The 22,257-nt window shown below is 38.5% G+C and overlaps 1 protein-coding gene and 1 long non-coding RNA gene across 2 annotated transcripts; both read left to right on the forward strand.

The window, feature by feature from the left end:
• The first annotated feature begins 5,460 nt into the window (after positions 1 to 5,460).
• On the forward strand, positions 5,461 to 9,947 carry LOC121977219 (growth-regulating factor 6-like). The gene is made up of 4 exons (XM_042529813.1): positions 5,461 to 6,051; positions 6,493 to 6,714; positions 7,190 to 7,517; positions 8,792 to 9,947. Exons 1-4 carry the CDS (start codon positions 5,631 to 5,633, stop codon positions 9,639 to 9,641), a joined length of 1,821 nt encoding a protein of 606 aa, XP_042385747.1. The 5' UTR covers positions 5,461 to 5,630; the 3' UTR covers positions 9,642 to 9,947.
• Positions 9,948 to 19,714: 9,767 nt separating this feature from the next.
• On the forward strand, positions 19,715 to 21,264 carry LOC121978054. The gene is made up of 3 exons (XR_006111124.1): positions 19,715 to 19,852; positions 20,069 to 20,129; positions 21,245 to 21,264. It is a non-coding gene; the product is annotated as an uncharacterized LOC121978054 (long non-coding RNA).
• The last annotated feature ends 993 nt before the right edge of the window (positions 21,265 to 22,257 follow it).

The following is a 22,257-nucleotide window of genomic DNA, read 5'->3' on the forward strand; positions in this document are numbered from 1 at the left end:
ACTTGTGGGGGGAAGCAATATTATCGGCAAATCACATTCTCAACAAAATCCCTCATAAGAAAAGTGATAAAACTCCTTATGAACTATGGAAAGGCCATGAGCCATCGTACAAATACGAAAGTGTGGGGTGCTTGGCAAAGGTCAAGTACCTAAACCAAAGCAAGTAAAGATCGGACCTAAAGCGTTCGATGCGGTATTTGTCGGATATGCCCAAAATAGTAGTGCATATCGTTTCCTAGTTCATAAATCAGACATTCCTGATATTCATGTGGGAACAACCATAGAATCTCGGAATGCAATATTCTTTGAAAACGTATTCCCAAATAAGAAGGGAAATGTTGAAAATGATAACAACGGAAGTTCAAACGAGAATGTCGTTACCGAACTTAGCTGTTATAAAAGAACTATTGACGATCAAAACAAAGAGCCACGTCGTAGCAAACGGGCTAGAGTTGAGAAATCGTTCGGGCCAGATTACATGACTTTCATGTCAGAAATGGAACCAAGAACATTAAGTGAGGCTCTCTCTAGTCCCGATGCTCCAATGTGGAAAGAAGCTGTCAATAGTGAGATTGAGTCTATCATGAATAATCATACTTGGGAATTAGTAGACCTTCCTTCTGGTAATAAACCATTAGGTTGTAAGTGGATACTAAAACGCAAGTATAAAGTTGATGGATCAATTGACAAGTATAAGGCCAGACTTGTAGCCAAAGGGTACAAGCAAGAGGAAGGCCTTAATTACTTCGACACCTACTCACCGGTGACAAGGATTACGTCCATACGAGTGCTAATAGCCATTGCAGCACTGTATGACCTTGAAATACATCAAATGGATGTTAAGACTGCGTTCTTAAATGGTGAGTTGGAAGAAGAAATTTATATGGAGCAACCCGAAGGGTTCATAGCTCCAAGAAATGAGAAAAAGGTGTGTCGACTTGTTAAGTCATTATACGGACTTAAGCAAGCGCCTAAACAATGGCACGAAAAATTTGACAAAGTAATGCTGTCAAACGAATTCAGAATAAATGAATGTGACAAATGCATTTATGTCAAAGACACACCCAAAGGCTATATAATCGTCTGTCTGTACGTAGACGACATGCTAATAATGGGCAGTAATCATGATGTAATCATGACTACAAAGAAAATGTTGACCAAAAATTTCGATATGAAAGATATGGGTCAAGCAGATGTTATATTGGGAATTAAAATTCTCAGGACATCAGAGGGGATAGTTCTAACACAATCCCATTATGTAGAATCAGTATTGAAAAGATTCAATGCGTACGATCTTTCTACTGTAAAAACACCTATGGATCTAAGTCAACACTTAGCGAAAAACCATGGTGAGACCATATCGCAGTTGGAATACTCTCGGATAATAGGCAGTTTGATGTATCTTACAAACTGCACACGTCCGGATATTGCCTGTACGGTCAACAAGCTGAGTCGTTTCACCAGTAATCCAAACGACGCCCATTGGAAGGCATTGATGCGAGTTCTTAGATATTTGAAATATACTATGAACTATGGATTACATTATGAAAAATATCCCGCTGTGTTGGAGGGATATTGTGATGCTAATTGGATATCAGATACAAAAGACTCCAAATCCACTAGTGGATATGTATTCACGATCGGTGGGGGAGCAGTATCTTGGAAATCCACTAAGCAGACGTGCATTGCTCGGTCAACTATGGAATCCGAGTTTATAGCACTAGACAAAGCAGCTGAGGAAGCTGAATGACTGCGGAACTTCTTGGAAGATATTCCGAGCTGGGAAAAACCTGTACCTGCCGTACTGATCCACTGTGATAGTCAATCGGCGATTGGAAGGGCACAGAGTAGTATGTATAATGGGAAGTCAAGACATATACGTCGTAGACATAATACCATTAGGCAGTTGATCTCGAATGGAGTGATTGCAATCGACTATGTTAAGTCCAAAGATAATTTGGCAGATCCTCTTACGAAAGGGTTGAGTCGAGATCAAGTATACTGCTCATCAAGAGGAATGAGATTAAAAAAATCTACAACTGAAAACGACTGAAGTGGAAAACCCAACCTTGTTGACTGGAGATCCCAAGATCTTGGTTCAATGGGACAACAAAGTTTCAGAAGTTGTGGTTCAGCACAGGAGATAGTTTATCTCTATCCCAATCCTAGGATGAATTTGTGCTGTCCTACCTCATGTAGTGAGGTTAAGCTTATACTTTTAGTGACTTCTATACCTTATAAGGTGGAGTATGGTAGGATACTCTTGATAGAGGTGTCACCTATGTGAGTGTGAAGACAGGCCGCTTCAATGAAACACTCATGAATCCAAGATGGTGTCCATGGCCAAAACGGAACCAACCATGAGAACCTAAAGTAGGTGAGATAGGTCTCTGTGTGGGTGTTATTGTCTTAGTATACACAAACAGCTGAGCAGTTCAAGACATCACGTTCACTGCGCAGCCTAGTATACTCGATAGCATTCCACTACGGAAGGTTCAAAGCCACAAGCTACCTCTCCCGATGCAGTGACTTATCGATTGGACTCTTGTAAAGTGTCAGCATGCATACACGCATTACATTAATTTCCATTCATGTGGGGGATTGTTGGATATTGGGGCCTAAATGGACCAATACGATTTTGAGGAGGAAAAAATCGGAAGCCATCAATTGTTGAAAGTCGTAATTGACTTCAAAATTGAAATCTACGTTTCGCGTAGATAGATTTAGACTATTAATTTGCTCAAAACCGATTAAGGGTGAATGAGAAATTAATGTTCAAAGTCGGCCCAAAATAACGTTGGTTATTCATTAAGGAAATGCAAGGGAGAATAGTCTCACATCGGAAATTTCCGATGTGCATTCCTTACTTATTAATGATGTTGAGTTATTGGAGTTAACTCAGAAAAGTACCAGGTACTCTCTGCTCAGGGGCGAGCAGGTGCTCGCACCTGTGAGCCCGCCACCCGCCACGTGCGCACGTGCGCAATGGGCGCTTTGTAGGCGCACTTTGCACTTCGCATCGTCGCGAGGAGCATTGAGGAGCTTAAATTTATGCTCCAGGTGATATTGCAGTGCCTACATGGCACTCGGGTGACGTGTCAGGCTAGTACCTGACATGGCAGTGCCTATGTGGCATCCTCGTGGGCAAAGGGAGATGACTGGACAGTTGGTTGGGCGAACGGATGGCAGCCGTTGATCAACGTTAATCAAAGAAGTATGGTGGATCGCTTGTGATGCGATCTAGAGCGTTGGATCACAATGAGTCACGATCTGACGGCTTGGGATGAGACATGATCTGAAGCATCGGATCAATGGATCCAGATTCGATGGCTGATAGATCTGAGGGTCACAACTCTTAGATCTGATGGATGAGATTAAAGGGGCTATGTGAAGGGTTATAACTCTTCAGTCCGGACGGCCCAAATTAATCCACCCAAAGGTCACACCCCTCCCTAAAGCCTCTTCCTTCTGTATAAATAGAACCCTCCAGATTGGAATCAAATCACTCAACTTAATCTTCTCTTCCTCAAGTATTCACTCACTCATCTTGTGCATTCAAGAGTCCAAGAAGCCTACGAGAAGGTTCGCTGGTCTCGGAAGTCGGAGTGCTACGATTCCGAGACGATTGTCGTCGTTGTATCTTGGGAACGAATTGCAACAATCCGTTAAGCACCGTAGCGGAGCAATATCGTTTACGGAGATAGTGTCGAACACTAGCCTCGACGATCAGTTTGCATACTCCGGAATTTACCGGAAACAACAAAGCTTTGTCTGGCACTTCAAATGTCTGACACGTCTTTTTTCGAGAAAGATAATGTTGACGGTAACATGGGGAAGCTACCCAAGTGGGCGATCAAATGACAGTGGGACTCGAATCTAGTCAGTCGGTCATGAACCTCACTCGACTAGACTTGAAGGGGAGATATATGATACGACGTGTTGTGTGGGGACCCAGAGGTAAGGAGGAGTTGACAGTCAAGATGACGTGACAGTCAAAGTCAAGATGAGGTTGCAGTCGAGGTTAAGGTATATGTATATTCGCTCGACTCCAGAATCGGCCGGATCTCCAGACTCAGCTCCCCACTCCTCTTGGGCGGAGATCTCAGCATATATCCGCTCGACTTTAGAGCGGATCGGACTTCCAGACTCAATTTCCCACTTGTGGGCATAGCTCCCAATATATATCTGCCCGGTCCTAGAACCGTTTAGACCTCCAGACTCAGTTCCCCACTCCCGGATGCAGCTCTCAACATATATCCGCTCGACCCCAAAGTGATAGGACCTCCAGACTCAATTCTCAATTCTGGGTGCAACTCCCAACATATATCCGTCTGACCCCAGAGTCGGTCAGATCTCCAGACTCAATTTCTCACCTCTCCTGGGAGCGAATTCCAGTGTACATCCGTTCTGCTCTAGAGTCGGTCAAACCTCCTCTAGGAGGCAGAATTGTCAGAGAATCACAACTATTTGTCAGAGAATAGTGGTTGCTCACTAGGGAATATTCTGCTACCCAGATATATATACACACAATGGAACTTTCTTATGCTTGGAGGAAAAAGCTGTCGTACATTTTCCACCACTCGATATATTATGACGTCGGACATTTCCTAATATCTTATTATCATGGAGATTATGAGAGTCGGTATAAAAGGAGGTATTCTCCGTTGGCCAGATACACTTTTTCTACTTTTTCTACACTATCACGTTTTCTCATGTACACCTACACTATAGTTCTATTGTTCATCTTCTTTTCCGGCTATTATTTTGACTTGAGTATCGGAATGTTTACGCTAGACATCCCATCCCTCGTTCTCGCTCTAACGTTCATATTTTCTCTCTCTGTGATGTACATAGAGAGGATCACTTTGCACCATCTTTCTCCAGCTCAGAATCTTCTCACGTTCAGTAGCGAAGCTACTTACTAGCATCTCATTTTCTCATATTTCAGATACAATCATGTGGTATTACTGAATTTCAAAAATAAATAATACCGTGAAAAATGATTCCTAATTTATACTTCATAATATTTTTTTATTTTTAAAAATCAATAACATAATAAAAGACGGTGTTACTAATTTCTAAAAAGTTGTCCGAGGTTTATACTTCATGATTATAAAAAATGATTCGAAATTTTTGTTAGAAGAACGATAAATAATAAGAATTATTTTTAAAATAATTTATATCCCAGAATTAAGTTTTTTAAAGGTAATTTTAAATAAAAAAGTATTATAAAAATAATAGTAAATCTTCTATTGAATTGGAAACGATAGAGGACATGGAGAGGCCATTTAATAATCTAAATATAGAAGTTCAGCTTATTATTATTATTATTATTATTATTATTAAAAGAAAAACGACAATAATTATGTAACTATCTGTAAGATTATTATTATTATTATTATTATCGTTAAAATAAGCATGACAATAATTATGTAACATACCTGTTTACTCCCCACCGATTGTTCAGAGAGAAAAACCAGCGAGCTACATAAGAACACCGTCACGCTCTCTCCCTTACCTTCGCCTCCAAAAATGCTCTCTTTTCTCTTTTCCTCCTCATCACTCCAACTCACCGCCTTCTCTTTCAGTCCCTACCATTAGCAGCGCCGGAGTCGATCATTGACTTCGCCATGGACGCCTTAGCTGGCGTCTCTTCTGAAGATGCCGTTGCTAGTGGCGGCGGTAGTGGCACTGGTGGCCTCTTCTCCTCTTCAGCCTCGCTTCTGCTTCCTACGGATACTGCTATCAGCATCCAGAGAGGTCCCTTCGGATCCGTGCTGCAGAATCACGATAGGCGGCCTGCTGAGGCTGAGGGCTACGATTGGAGATCACTCAAGGTGGCTAGGTTCGATGCATTGGCCACAGCACCCGCAAAGGCGGCCCCTTTCCTCCTCAGATCCGAAACCCACCCTCTCTTTCATGACGGCGAGCAAATGCTTTGCTTCTCGTCAGCATCCGAGAGCGAGATGGTGACTGATGCGACATTGGCTTACTACAACCACCTCTCCGTGACCTCTTCCTCCGCGCAGTGCTACCTCAGGGGAAATGCAGGTAGGTTCTCCTGCTAGGACAGGAACAGTGGTGTTTATTAGGTTTTCGTCTTTGGGGGGATTTGACATTAGGGTTTTTTTGGAGCTAGTTAGGTGGTCTATTAGGTTCCGGCATTAATTAGAGGAGGTTCTTTTTAGCAACGGGCCATTGTTTTAGTCTTGTCGAGTAGAAAGTTGCTTCCTTTCTCTTTCGGTTTCCCGGTTAGGTCTTGTCGTCCATGGCTTGATTTTTGGGGCATAAAAAGGGCTTTAATCAGTATGGATCCGGAGAAATAGCAAATGAATCATTCTCGTTTGCTTTCTCTTATACTTCTCCTCTGACAGAAATTATCGCAATGACATTTGTTTGATATCTAAGCTGCATGAGCCATGATGCGCTGTCTCTGTCTCTCTATCTCCCTCCCTCCCTCCCTGATATGCATCTCTTGGATCTGTATTCCAGGTTTGGTATCAGCAAGTTCTAATGGCAACATGCAAAGCGTTCTGGCGAGGGTAAGGGGACCCTTCACTCCTTCTCAGTGGCTGGAGCTGGAACACCAAGCATTGGTCTACAAATACCTACTTGCAAATGTACCCATACCGGCCGCTCTTCTTGTCCCCCTTCGGCGAAGTCTGGGTGCTTCTTCCTGGTTCCCTCCTCTGCCAGCAGGATCTTTTGGCTCAGGTGCTTGCTGATTTTTTTTTCTTTAGCAAAAAGGAGCATGGTTATCTTGGGAAAAGATTTATCACCGTTACATAACTTGATCCGTGGCTTTCCAGCTTCGCAGGAATATTATCTTTTCAGAATCTTCATTTGCTTTCTGACATCTTTATTTAGTGGAAAATAAGCTGAAGATGCTGGTTTTGGTAGATATGCAAAATCTAATCTTTTCCGAAATAATTTTGATTCCTCATCTTAATGCGTCTCAAGATTCAAACTTTACCATTTAAAATGTACTTTGAGAATGTTTTTTTCTGCCCTTTCCTCCTTTTTATCTTTTGTTTTCATTGCTAATTTGATGATCACAATCAAAGGTTCAGCTTTATGATAAAGAAATTGAAGCATATATACATTATTACTATTTCATGACTATGTTGCTTAATGTGCTGAAAATCTGTTCTAATGAGCATTAGTGACTAAATTGGTGACATTGCTGTAGTTGGATGGGGGTCATTCTATTCGAAGAACACCGACCCAGAGCCTGGTAGATGCCGTCGGACTGATGGGAAGAAATGGCGATGCTCCAGGGATGCAGTTGCTGACCAGAAGTATTGTGAGCGACACATGAACAGGGGCCGCCATCGTTCAAGAAAGCATGTGGAAGGTCAAAGTGGCCATGCCGCCAAAACTACACCTGTAGTTGCTTCTTCTCAACCAGCTTCTGCACTTCCTGGTGGTCCTTGTTCTGGTACTCTAAAAGTTGCACAACAACAGAGTAAAAGCTTGCAATCTAACATCAAAGATCCTCATGCAGTGCAGTACAACGGGTAAGTGAACTCTATAGGTTGATATAAAGTTTTGATAATTTGTTGATATGATGCATTTGTTGGTAAAGTTAGTGAATGAATGAGTTAAAAAAAGTGATCTATAGAAACAGCTTATGGATTCATTGCCATGATATCTTGTAGTTGTTGGGTTGAACAATTTTGCAAGGATGGATAAATGTTTATGTGACAATGTAGCACGCTCAGACAGTGAAGGAATTGATTCGATTACTATAACTAAAAAGTGAACTTTCTTCAAAACCTCACAATTCAATATAGTCTATATAATCTTTTAAAGATTTCTACACTGGTTAAAGTTACATGGGGTTATCGAACCGAGATTTCCAGGCCGGTGATTACTAAGGAAGGAAACATTGTTGAGGGAAGAATTCCTTAGCCACCCAAACAGTGGAGCAATCTGAAGAATTCCCTTGTTTTATGAAACGGAGCAATAGGAATACTTTTCTCAAGTTTTCCTTTTTTTTCTTCCACCCAAATGAGGTGAAAGAAGTACTATCCAAAGCAAAAGTTCTTTGAATCAGACCAAAAAATATTTGTTTTTCAAATCTTTTTATTATTTATGTTTTGCTATGCTTTTATTGAACTAATTGTTGGAAACTCAAATTTCTCTCTTCCTTTCTTTCCGTGGAAAAAGTGGTATCACCCTACTAGTTACTGAACAGGAATCCCATGGAGGGGCTTCTCAGACGGCCTAAAAGGAGCCCTACATAGGGTCTGTATCCTTTCATCAAGTAACACAAAATAGAGAAATCATTCGCTATTGTTTCCATGCGTGTGTGTGCATACTATGTATATATTCTTCACCTCATTTCTGATCTTAACAATCTCTGATCTGTAGAATGACGCCTGCAATCTCCACAGATTGAAAACATCCTATTTACACTATAATTTATGAGATATCAATTATCTATAAAGGGAGTGAGATTTAAATAATCTCATTTTCCTCTTATTTGCTGTGTTTGTGAAGAACTACATTTAGCTTTTGACATAACTATTATAATCAGTCATTCTTGTTACGTTGCTCCATAAACTTGTATCAAGTTAAAACATGATGCTGATTACAGCACGATGCACTGCATTTCTGGTAATAAAATTTTATTACTTTAGAAGCTTTCTGCATGATGAATCAGGTTTGTAAATTTCAGAGCTGATAATTCTGCTATTATCTCTAAATATTGTATTTTCCAAACAATTCTAGCTTTAGTCAAGATCTTCTCTTTTGCATTTGCAATGATGATCTATGTTCTAATCTGCAGGATGCCATCAAGCAATGAAGAACAAAATAGTTATGCCCAGAATTCGAAAAGCCTCCCTGGGCCAAGTCTTATTTGCCAAAGTCCTTATAGTAACTTTTATCCAATCTCAAAGCAACAGGCAATCTTTGAGGGAACCTCCTCAGGTTCCGACTTGGAAGTCTTTCCCAACGACTCACTTTTGAATCTTTCGTGGAGCTCATTGTCTGATAACATCAGTTTAATTCCCACCCCAAAGCTCAATCACCAGGATGTCCAGTCTAATCCCCTCCGCCACTTCATGGATGACTGTCCTAAAACCCAATCTGATGGTCCGACGACCACTTGGCCTGAAGTTGAAGAATCGTACTCCGATAGAACCCAACTCTCCATCTCGGTCCCAATGTCTTCTTCTGACTTCTCATCCTCCACTTCATCGAACCTTGACATACTGACACTTTCACCACTAAAGTTGTCCAGAGAATATGAGTATGACTGTGTCCGTATGGGTTTGGGTGTGGGAGTTTTAACTGATGTGTGCCAGAGGCAAGCAAATTGGAGATCTCTCTCCTGGGAGGCTTCCATGGATGGACCTTTAGGAGAGGTGCTGAACAGCACTGGTGGCACTCCCAAGGATCAAAGCAAGAACTCTTCGATGTCTCTAAACCTCTTGGAAGATGGATGGGATTCAAGTACCCAAATGGAGTCCTCACCGACCGGCGTCCTGCAGAAAACTTCATTTGCATCCCTGTCTAGCAGCACAGGAAGTAGCCCAAGGGTTGAGAATCTCATGCTTCACAAGAGTACAAGCAGCCTCTGCTACGACTTTAATGCCTCAACGCTTGTAAATGCTCCAACAATCCCCCCACTCTAAAGCTCAAGCTGACCGAATCAAGATGAAAAGGACAATCACAAAAAGGTGATAGAGGATGTTGGTGAAACCAGCATTGACTTAACTAGTCAAGAACATGAAACTATAAGAATTTAATATGCTAGGATCTTTTATTTGTTCTGTTTCTGTTGCCTGGTTCTCTGTACGCACCAGGCTTTCCTGAATATCCAGTCTTAATGTGTTTTTGAGACGTTTAGAACTGAAAGCCTCAATCACTTTGCATTTGCTTTAATTTGTAACGACAGTAATTTTCTCAGTTTGCTTGCAGTTTGTTATCTTTTTTAGTCATCTTCTCACTGATTCTATTTACAAGTTCTGTTCATTTACCCGTTCTGCTTTGAACCATTCGATGATTGAGAATGCTCTACATGAATCAACAAATGATGAAGCTGAGGTTGTTTTCAGAAGTATTATTTTCCTCCAGCCTAAACTATGTCAGCATGAACAATTCAACTAGTTCCAATGAAGGATGGTAGTGATGCCTCGATGAAAAATGAATTACGACAAGAAAGAAATGGCATCTTTTGGTTCATTCAAGTACTCATTTATGACAGATAATGGCCAGATGCAATAGCCATATGAATAGGGATGTAAATAAATCAAACGATTCGCGAGTTATTCAGAGCTCAGTTCGATAAAAAATTCGTTCGAGTTCATTCGTTTATCTTATTGAGCCGAGCTTGAGTTCGATTTCGAGCTCGACAGTTTTATCGAGCTCAAGCTTAAAGATATTCGACTTATGAGCTCGCGAACATGTTCGTTTATAGGCTCACGAGCCAAAAAATGAGCCTTAAATCGAGTCAAAAAACGAGCTCTAAAACGAACCTTAAAACGAGCTTTAAAACGAGCCAAAAAAATAAACTCTAAAATGAGGCCGAAAATGAGCCCGACCTCGCTTAACGAATTAGGCTCGTTAACTATGATGATCGAGCCACTAACGAGCCGAGCTCGAGTCTTGTAATAAAAGTTCAATTCGAGCTCGAGCCGAGCTCGAGCTTGAATATAACTTAAACGAGCCGAGCTTGAGCCTAATATTGTTCAGCTCGGTTCGGCTCATTTACATCCCTACATATGAACAAGCAGAGGTAAGAAGCATCTTTCACATCTCCATCTCTAGGCAAGTGCAATTCTTATCTTATTTCTACTAGTGTAGCGGGGCCGACAAGAGGAGGATGAATTGTCTATAAAATAAAATTGACCTTTCTCGATCTTTCATCTTTAATTAGTAGCACAATTATACTAAATTAAATCAACAACTAAAAATGAGAGGCAAAGAAATTACTTGGTTACAACCTAGGTGGTTGTTAATCTAAAGTAAAATAAAGTACTAAAAATCTCCTTCTTTAAAGGCGAAGAAGCTTTTTACACTCGTTGAACGCTCAGAAAGTTGCTAGGGAATGAATACAAGAGTTGTTAATTTCCTAGTTTTAGGGGGTCTTTTTATAGCTTCTGGAAAATCTTATCCGAGGGTTGAAGGTGCCTCCAGCGTGGCAAGTGTTATCCGTGTGAAGATAAAACTTTATCTTCGCTAACAGTTACTATTTGCTTAGTCTATGGCGTATTCAAGGAGTTGAAGGCGTCTTCCAAAAAGGATTCAAGGGCGTCTTTAACGGGTTGAAGGCGTCTTCCACCAGAAAGGCACGAGGGTGCCTTCAGCATCATTGGAGGTGCCTCCTGTTAGGATGTATACTAAAAGCCTAGCTTTTGATATAAACATTTATCTAGAAATAAGAATCACATTGGTCAAATGTCTACATTTATGATAAATGTAGTTGTTCAATTAATTTATATTGTAGATATCATGGTGTGTGGTGTCACACACAGAGGATCATGTTATCAGTACCTTATAAATTATAAACAGAAGCTCACGACCATGATGGAAAGGAACAAACCATTGGAAGGTCGTAGTGTAATTAATTATGTATTAGTTTATCTTAACTATATAATTACACTAGTACACTTATAGTGTATTGAGTAGGACCATTAGAGGTCGTTTCTTTTATACTGACTTTATAAAGGAACAAAGATCTCAGTTATTATGGAAGTGTGTGCTCTTAATCCTAATATAATAACAAGCACATATATTTGATATTTATTTCTTTAATTTATCAATGTGTGAGATTTAGTTCGATAAATCAATAAGCCCGATAAGTTGGGAAATGATATCACTTATAGTGTGTGTTGTTGATTATAGAAGGAAACTGTGTTCTAGTAATCTAGGTTGAGAATGTCCCTAAGAGGAGCTCATAAGGATTGTCATGTTAAACCCTGCAGGTGGACTTAGTCCGACATGACGATGAAGTTGAGTGGTACTACTCTTGGAGCTAGATATTAATTAAGTGAGTTGTCAGTAACTTACTTAATTAGTGGACATTTGTTATCTTAAACACAGGGAGACTAACACACTCATAATAAGAAGGAGCCCAAAATGTAATTTGGGATTGATGCGGTAGTTCAATAATAGTTCTCTAGTAGAATGAATTATTATTGATAAAATTAAGTTGTGTGTTCGGGGCGAACACGGGATGCTTAATTTTATCGGGAGACCAAAACCAATTTCTCCTCTCGGTCCCTATCGTAGTCTCTTAATTATAGAGTACTATACCCACCTTCTTACCCATCCCATAGGGGCCGGCCAAGCTAGCTTGGAGACCAAGCTAGGGCCGGCCAAAGTTTGGTTCATGGGTGCTTCAAGGTGGCCGGCCCTAGCTTGGGTTCAAGCTTGGTGTGGCCGGCCCAAATTTAAATAAAAGGATTTTTATTTTTAAAATTTTTCTTATGTGGATAACATGATTTAAAAGAGAGTTTAAAAATTTAAATCTTTCCTTTTATAAAATTCTACAAAAGATTAAGAGAAGAGCTAAATCTCTTTCCTTATTTGTAGATTAAAAGGTTGATTTTAATTTTGGTAAAAACTTTCCTATTAATCATGTTTATTATTTAAAAGAAAGTTTAAAAATTAAAAATTCTCTTTTATTAGTTTCTACAAAAGATTAAGAAAAGTTTTAATATTTTTCCTTATTTGTAGATTAAAAGAGTTTTTAATTTTTAGAGATAACTTTCTTTTTATCCACATGTTAAAAGAAAGATTTTAATTTATAAAATTTCCTTTTTATTAACCAATCATGAAGGGAAAAAATTATTGGAGAAATTTTTTATAAATTTCCGGAAGCAAATAAGGAAGTTTTAATTTGTGTTTAAAATTTTATTTGCTTGGAAATTTTATGGTGTGGCCGGCCATTGTAAATTGAAAAGAAAAATTGTTTTTTAATTAAATAAAATTTCTTTTTCAATGGCAAAATAATTAAGGAAGTTTTTATTAAATTTTCCTTATTTGCCAAGACCAAGGATTATAAAAGAGGGGTAGAGAAGGCTTCATGGTGAATAACTCTATTCTATTTTCTCCCTCTTTTTCTTCCTTGGTGTGGCCGACCATCCTCTCCTCCTCTCTTCTCTTTGATGGCCGAACCTCATCCTTCTTATGGAGATTCATATGGTGGCCGGATCAAGTTTAGAGAAGAAGAAGAAGAATGAGAGAAAGAAAGTTTTGTTTCTAGCATTCCTTGGAGCATGGTGGTGGTGGCCGAACCTCTTCATCCTAGGAGAAGTTTTGATGGCCGAAACTTGTAAGGTAGAAGAAGGTGCTTGGTGGTTCTCATCTCGGAAGATCGTTGCCCACACAACGTCCTAGGTTAGAAGAGGAATACGGTAGAAGATCAAGAGGTCTTTCTAAAAGGTATAACTAGTATTTTTCCTTTCCGCATCATATTAGTTATTTTTGGAAATAATACCAAATACAAGAGGCATGCGATTATAGTATTTCGAATTTGTTTTCGATGTTGTGTTCTTTTGTTTTTTTTCTTTTCCTTGTGATTTGATTGTTTTTTTTCGGTTGACCTAAAGTTATTTAAGGAAATTAAATATTAACTTTCCTTAAAAGGCTTTGTCTAGTCGGTGGTGGTTGTTCTCATATCCAAGAAGGTCATGTGCCTCGCCACGTCAGTACTGAAAGCCAATTTTGGAAATTAATATTTAATGAAATTAATAACCTAGGTGATTTGGATCGAACGTGTTAAGTTCCGCAGGAGATCCGAGTCTAAACCTAAAAGAACAAATAAATTAAACTTTGGATCAAACGTGTTAAGTTCCGCAGGTGATCCAAGTTTAATTTAAAAGAACACATGGTAGCTAGGAAAAGGTTCAGACCTTTGTACAAAATTTTTGTACAGTGGAACCATTAGGTTTTCCGAGTAGCAACCAGCACCTCCAGTAGCTCTACAACTCTCCATTTGCTTTTCCGCTGCTCCGATTGCTTGGGTGATTTCGTCCATCTGGAATTGAGCTCACCCGGACCCAACTCCGACCTTCTTCTCGAGCAGTCTTCCTCCCTGGCTTCTCGTCCCTCGGACTGCCGCGCACGTCCTTCTCATCCGCCAGTGTACTCTTCTGCAACATTTCATTCTTCAGATGCACCGAGCTCGTCGACTCTCCTTCCGTGTCATCCTTCTCTCTAGCTGCGTCTTTCGTTCAACTTCTTGTGTTCCTAAGCTCTTGCACACTTAGACACAAGGATCAAACACACACAGAACCTAATTTAACTTGATTGATCATATCAAAATTATCACAAAATACTTACAATCCTAACTTTCTTTTTGACCATCAAATACAATATCATCTGCATATGTCTTTTATAGTACGGCATCGAGTGGTTTCTTTTAAGCAATAATGCTCAAAAAGAAGATTGCAATCTTTAACTATGGCATGGGCGCCAAGCATATATGATATATCCATCATATTTGTAAGCTGCTACTTTTCATATGCTAATGCAACATGTTTTTGAATCAGTACATGTTGAATTCTGCCGCATATTAGACCTATAACAGGTCCGAGTATAGTTCAAATGTAATTTTTTTTGGGAGTTTAATTTTGCAATGTGATGGATAGAACTTTAAATGTCATTATCTGTAGAACATTTTAGAGCCTAAAGACGGAATAGGCTGACGTGGTGGTTCCACGTTAGAAATGAGATATTTCAAGAAGTCTTTCCAAATCATATTTTATATATATATATATATATATATATATACACGTTCATCCCAGTGTTTTTCATAGTCTGTCCTTAAATGATACGAAAAGAGGTAAATTATGAATTCGTGAAAACTGAATTTGAATGGACCAGATGCCTTAATTTCTACAACAATAATAATGAATTTCTCAAAGTTGTACAGTCATAAGGACCTATTATGCATGTCTAAGATTGTGTCTCCCAAAAGTGCAGCTCTTATTTCCACTTTAATCTCTCTGATAACACTCAAATGAAGAAGAGTCAAAGAAAACACCTGATAGCACTTAGATGAATAAGAGAAAGATAGCAGAGAATTAATGTACTATTGGTTTCTCATTAAAAGTTCATACAAAGCATAGGCTATACATATGTCTTTATATAGCAGTAAGAAAAAACAATCCGATCCTAAAATTATGCATCTAGATCTAGCCTTAGCCTTTCATTTATTCAAAGCATATCCATTAAATACGGATATATTCTATCTTAATTATGACTTGATTTAAATAATACAACATAGCCTCCCTTAAACCAAGTCACAAATGTTAGCCATCCCAATTGCCTTCTTCAACTTGAGAAAAATCTCTGTCTTCATTGGTTTTGTAAAGATATCTGCAACTTGACATTCACTAGGACAATACTCGATGTTGATTTGTTTTTCCGCAACCCATTCTCTGATTTTATGATACTTGATATCTATATGCTTGCTGCGGCCATGAAATACTGGATTCTTAGATAATGCAATTGTTGACTTGTTATCACAAAAAATTGTCGTAGGACCATCTTGTTTGTGTTGTAGAAAATCTAAAATCTTTCTTAGCCAAATTGCTTGCATAGCACAATTTGTTGCCGCTATATATTCTGCTTCTGTTGTTGAAAGTGCTACCACCGGTTGCTTTTTAGAAGACCAAGAAAATATAGCTGAACCAAGATGAAAAGCATATCCCGATGTACTCTTTCTAGTCTCAACATCTCCAGCCCAATCACTATCTGTATATCCAATAAGTCCCACAGTTTTATTAGTAGAATACAAAATTCCATCATTAATTGTACCTTTGACATATCTAAGAATTCGCTTTGCTGCGGCCCAATGCGAATCCTTTGGTTTCTCCATAAACCTGCTAAGTACTCCAACTCCAAAAGAAATATCTGGCCTTGTAGCAACCAAATATCTTAGACTCCCAATCAAACTTTTATAAGCAGTAATATCCATACTCTTACCAGTTTCATCTTTAGACAACTTTATCTTTTCAATCACTGGAGTAGGAACTGGTTTGGAGCATTCCATCCTAAACCTTTTCAAAATATCAGAAGCATATTTCTTTTGTGAGACAAAAAACTCATCATCCATCTGAATAACTTCAAGCCCTAGGAAATAACTCATTAGACCCATATCTGTCATTTCAAATTTACTAACCAAGGCTTCCCTGAATTCTATGATTAACTTTAAGTTATTTCCGGTAAAAATCAAGTCATCAACATAAAGACAGACTATGAGTGTATCACCAGATTCAATATGCTTAACATACAAAGTATGCTCATAAGGACATCTCAAAAAACCATTTTCAATAAAATAAGAATCAATACAACTATACCATGCCCTTGGTGCTTGTTTTAAACCATATAGAGCTTTCTTCAACCTGTACACCTTATTCTCTTCCCCTTTCTTCACATATCCTGCAGGTTGTTCGACATATATTTCTTCTTCCAAGAAGCCATTCAGAAAAGCAGATTTTACATCCATTTGATACAGTTTCCAATTATTTTGAGCAGAAAGTGAAATAAGCATGCGTACTGTATCAAGTCTACTTACAGGAGCAAAGACCTCAAAATAATCAATACCTGCTTTTTGCTTGTAACCTTTTGCAACCAACCTCGCTTTAAAACGATCAATTTCACCATTTGGCTTATACTTTGTCTTGTATACCCACTTTACTCCAACTGGTTCTTTTCTTGGAGGTAATTCAGTCAATTCCCAAGTACCATTAGTTTCAATGGCTTGAATTTCCTCGTCCATTGCCTTCAACCAATGAGTCTTTTTAGCAGCATCTTCAAAAAATATAGGATCACAATCTGAAAAAAGAGCAAACTGAACAATTTCTTCATCAGACAGATCATTATCATTACTTAACACATAATCTTGCAAGCGAGCTGGTAATCGGCACTCGCGTTGTGATCTTCTAGTTGGTGCTTCAGATTGTACAGAAACTTGAACATTATCTTGAGTAGGCTGTTCATCCAGAAAGTCGTCAGGAATATCAGGAACAATAATAGACTTTTCTTTTTCTATACACCAATTCCAACTACCATGTTCATCAAAGACCACATCACGACTAATAATAACTTTCTTAGTTTCAGGGTTATATAGCTTATAAGCCTTTGATGTATCACTGTAACCAATAAAAATACACTTCTCGCCTTTATCATCAAGTTTCTTCCTCAACTTATCTGGTACATGTGCATATGCCAAACAACCAAAGATCTTGAGATGTTTGACAGTCGGCTTTCTTCCACTCCAAGCTTCCTCAGGTGTCTTATCATGAACACTTCTTGTTGGACACCTGTTCAACACATAAATAGCACAAGATACAACTTCTGCCCAGAAATGCTTAGGCAGATTTTTTGATTTCAACATACATCTTACCATATCCATAATAGTTCTATTTTTTCTCTCAGCCACTCCATTTTGTTGTGGAGTATATCTAGCTGTCATTTGATGTTGAATACCATGCTTCTTTAAAAAATCATCACACACAATATATTCTGTACCTCTATCAGTTCTTAAGATTTTGATTTCAAGTCCACTTTGTTTTTCAACAAATAATTTAAATTGCTTGAAAATATCACATGCTTCTGACTTTTGATGTAGAGGATAAACCCAAGTTTTTCGACTCAAATCATCGATAAAAGTAATAAAATACTTATTACCTCCAAGTGATGGTACTTCCACTGTGCACAAATCTGAATGTATAAGTTCTAACTGTTTTGTGGCTCTCCATGACTTGCCTACAGGAAAAGGTTCTCTATGCTACTTGCCAATTAAACAAGTCTCACAAACATGATTAGACTTCACAATATCAGGCAACTCAAAAACAAGCTTCTTTCTTGCTAAATAATTTAATCCAGAAAAATGAAAATGCCCAAAGCGCATATGCCACAACCAATTATCATCCAAAATCTCAGAATTAAAGCAAGAAAGAAATTTATGCTGAATTTTCAAAGGAAATAATCTATTCTGAGACATTTTTACCTTTGCTATCAACTTCCCATTTCCATCTGTTATGATGCAATACCCCTGAATAATGCATATTTTATAACCCTTTTCTGATAATTGTCCCATACTTAATAAGTTTTGGTGAAGTTCTGGAACATAAAAGACATCAAATATAAAATTTTGAGAACCATCCTTCAACTGGATATAAATTTTACCTTTTCCCAATATTGGTACTTTTGTCTTATTTCCAAAAGTAACCTCTGATTGAATTGATTCATCTAATTCCGAGAATAACTCTCTTCTTCCACACATATGGTTACTACATCCAGTATCCAAAAACCATACGTTCTCATTTGCAGGTAAACTATTACTAGCCAAAAGTAAAGTCTCAGATTCATTAGAGTCCTCACCATAATTTCCAGCAATGTTTGCCTGGTTGCCATGATTGTTGAATTTCTTGTATCTACAATCTGCAATTTTGTGCCCATATTTTCCACAATTATAGCAGTGAGCCGAAAACCTCTCTTGCATGGCATTATCTCCACTTCTTCCTTGATTTGAGTAGTTACCTCGACCTCTTCCTCTATATCCTCTTCTTGCTCTTCCTCGACCTCTATTGAATCCTCCTCCTCTTTGACTAGAGTCAGTCGTGTTAAGAGTAACCTGACTCTTTAAAGCTTCTTCATTTGCTGGTGTTTCCGTCTTTGCTTCGATCCTGTCAATATGGCTTTCTATCATACCTTTTAATTCTGCAATTGTCAGCAGTTCAATGTCATGTGATTCTTGAATTGAGGCCACCACATGATCATACTTCAATGGTATGGTTCGAAGAATCTTCTCAACAACAGCATCATCTCCAATTTTATCACCATATAATCTCATTTTATTGACAAGATCAGTAAGACGTGAAAAATAATGCTCAACTGTTTCTGTAGATGACATCTCGCATCGATCGTATAACCTTCGTAGCGACTGCAACTTGGATTTTTGTGCTCGATCAACTCCTTTGTATGACAATTTTAAGGTGTCCCACGCCTCCTTTGCCGTCTTGGCATTTGCAATCAAACCAAAAATTGAATAATCAACTCCTTGATGAATTTGTCCCAACGCAAGTTGATCTCGACGTTGAGAGTTTGCATCGGCTCCTTCTGAAAGACCTGAATCAATAGAGCTCCAAAGATTTTGAGCTTTTAAATGTGTAGACATCATTATCTGCCAATAATTATAATCGAGCTTCCCATCTAATTTGGGACCAGACCAAACAACATTAAAATTGTTTGTCATATTTTACTACAAAAAAAAAACGAGCTAGAAGGTTACCGGCTCTGATACCACTTTGATAACACTCAAATGAAGAAGAGTCAAAGAAAACACCTGATAGCTGTTAAATATTTGAAAAAAAAAAAAAAATCAAATCTATCCATGCCATCCACGTGTACAAGTCTCTCCCATACCCCCTCCTTTTTCTTCTCTTCCCCACCGACACCTCAAACCCCTCTCTTCTTCGTTTCTCTTCTCCAGCGGCGACGAACGACCAAGCTTTCCCCTTCTCCTTCTCAAGCACCGCAACCTTTGTTTCCTCCTGCCGCACCTCTTCTCCTCCTCCAGCAAGGGCAGATAGCACAGTTTTCTCCTCTGCTTCCTCTTCTCTGCTTCTCGACAGAACTGTTGAAGCTCCTCGGAGTTCACCGGAGCTCGCCAAACCACCGGGAAAAGAGGGGAAACAAAACCCTAGTCGCTCTCTCCTTTTTCCCCACAGCAGCTTTCTGAGCTTTCTGTAACAGCAACCCTAGCTGCTGTCCTTTTATTGGCAGCGTCGTCGTTGTTCGCCGGAGCTTGCCGCAGCTTGCCGGAGTTGCCGACAAAGAACCTTAATTGCTGCCCTAATTTCCAGCAGCCACACAAAACCCTTAGAAGGTATATTTTAGGTTGCTTTTGGTTAAATTGATGTGTAGTTAGAAGGGTTATATAGATTAGAACAGATGTTGTAATTAGGAATGCGAAATGGTACGAGGTATCGAGATCAAAATAATTCACTGATTTTGAATCAGAGTTAATGTGTAGATTTTAGGTCATTATTATTATTAGATAGTATTTTGATTATTTAAGTTATGTTTGATATTGTGTTTGTAGATCCGAGCTCGAGTGGAGCACGGTGACCTGCCGATACTCGGAGATTTTTGCTGTATATAAGGTGGATACATCTACTCTTGTCTATTTCCTTGTGCATGAATAAATATATAAATTGGAATAGGTATAGGTTATATTATTGTTTTCAAAATGGGGATTTAACTGATATTATAAATAGCGAAATGGGTTAAAATATTAAAATTATTGGAGGGTAAATAATTAATATTATTTCTTGTTCACATGTGGGTTTATATTGGGATTGATATGGGAAGGGTTGTGTTTTTTTAAAATTAAAGAAATATTCTGAATTACTCTTCTGTTGATACATTGTCTCTTTTGACTTGCTTGACCTTTCATACTTCATGCTTTTGATACTCTATCTGTTGATACTTGTAGCTTTTTATCTGTGGACCCTATAATGATAAATTAATAGATTTGATACGAAAATATTATCTTGATTGACCAATTAATATGAAAAGAGAATAATCATGATAAATGGATGAATATAATCATAACGGTGAATTAATAAAGATAATAAATGAAGAATTAAAAAGTGAAGACCATGAGCCTAGCTTTATACCAGAGCTCTATATTAGAGTACTGGACCGCCCACATGTTATTGTGGTAGCGCGGCGGCCGCGGTCCAGAGTATCTGACCGTACACCCGAGGCGTGTTGGCGTGATGTAGCCCTCGGTCAGTGTTTATTATGTCTTCCACCGGTGAGGGCTGATAGCCCGTACGTCAGATGACGTATGCGACAGTTTTATACTCTTAGGAGGCTTTTAGCCTATCCATATGATATTTCACTCTGATGATCTTGGCTCCAGTGATTCACTTTTTAGTTGATTTATCATATTCAGACTATTGATATACATGTTGATCTTACCATGATAATTTATAATTGAGTGATTAAAATTGATTTTATTAATGATGACAAGTGATAATAAGGTGAAGATCCTAAACTCTATCTAAAAATTTTACCTGATTATAGATAATGAGAAGATGATTATACATATATATGTATAAATGTAAAACCTTAAGAATAATCCTAAAGTTGTAATAAAAGATGATGATTTATTCTACTTCCTTGACTTCTTCAATAAGATTAAATTCATGCACATCTTTCTTGAGTATCCACTTAGCCATTTGGCTAATTTGCTACATTCCTTGGTCTCCAGTTTTGCAGACACAGGGATCCTTGTGATATTATAGTTGATTTTGGACTTTCATAGAGTTGCTCAGAGATCTCGACGTGCTGATTTTCTGGTTTGTTTTACTTTTGTTTCGCTGTATTTACATTTTGCACTTTTGTTACAGATGTCGTTTATCTGTATAGTAATTGTAGTCTATGGATAGATATATATATAATTGATACATTTCGTGGTTATGTTGTTTCTATTTTATGTATGTTCCAGCCGTGTGGGCTGATGAATATGTTGTTTATGTTTATATATTATGATGTATGTATGTATGCTTCATATTGTCACCGGTACAGGGGAGATGCTGTCGGATTTTTGTCTGGCAGGGACTTCTCTGGGGCGTGACAATAGCACTTAGATGAATAAGAGAAAGATAGCAGAGAATTAATGTACTATTGGTTTCTCATTAAAAGTTCATACAAAGCATAGGCTATACATATGTCTTTATATAGCAGTAAGAAAAAACAATCCGATCCTAAAATTATGCATCTAGATCTAGCCTTAACCTTTCATTTATTCAAAGCATATCCATTAAATACGGATATATTCTATCTTAATTATGACTTGATTTAAATAATACAACACTCTCCAACCTGGTCAGACTGCAATCCGCTCCACTCCAAATTACTGAGACTTGAAAACTCTGAAGGCATCGCTAAATTCCTTTTGTTGCATGTTAAACGTTTCTGCTGTCTCACCATTACAAGTATCTTCAAATGAATGATTTCCTTCTCTACCATTTTCCTCCTTGATCCAATGAGCTGATAAAATGCAGGAGTGTGTGCTGCCTCAAGAATCTCGTTGAAGATGTTGACAACTTTCCTCGGCTCGATGACGAGGCGCTAATAGTTCAATTGATTTTCTCAGATGATGCAGAGATCGTTCTTAGCTTGCCGTCTGTCCGATCCTTTTTCCGTGGTAAATAGAGAGCCTTAGTCTCATCAGTACTCATGCACTAGGCACGCACGAGAAAAGGGGAAAAAAAACCCAGA

This window comes from Zingiber officinale, chromosome 4B, assembly GCF_018446385.1.
Source record: "Zingiber officinale cultivar Zhangliang chromosome 4B, Zo_v1.1, whole genome shotgun sequence".
NCBI classification, from domain to species: domain Eukaryota; kingdom Viridiplantae; phylum Streptophyta; class Magnoliopsida; order Zingiberales; family Zingiberaceae; genus Zingiber; species Zingiber officinale.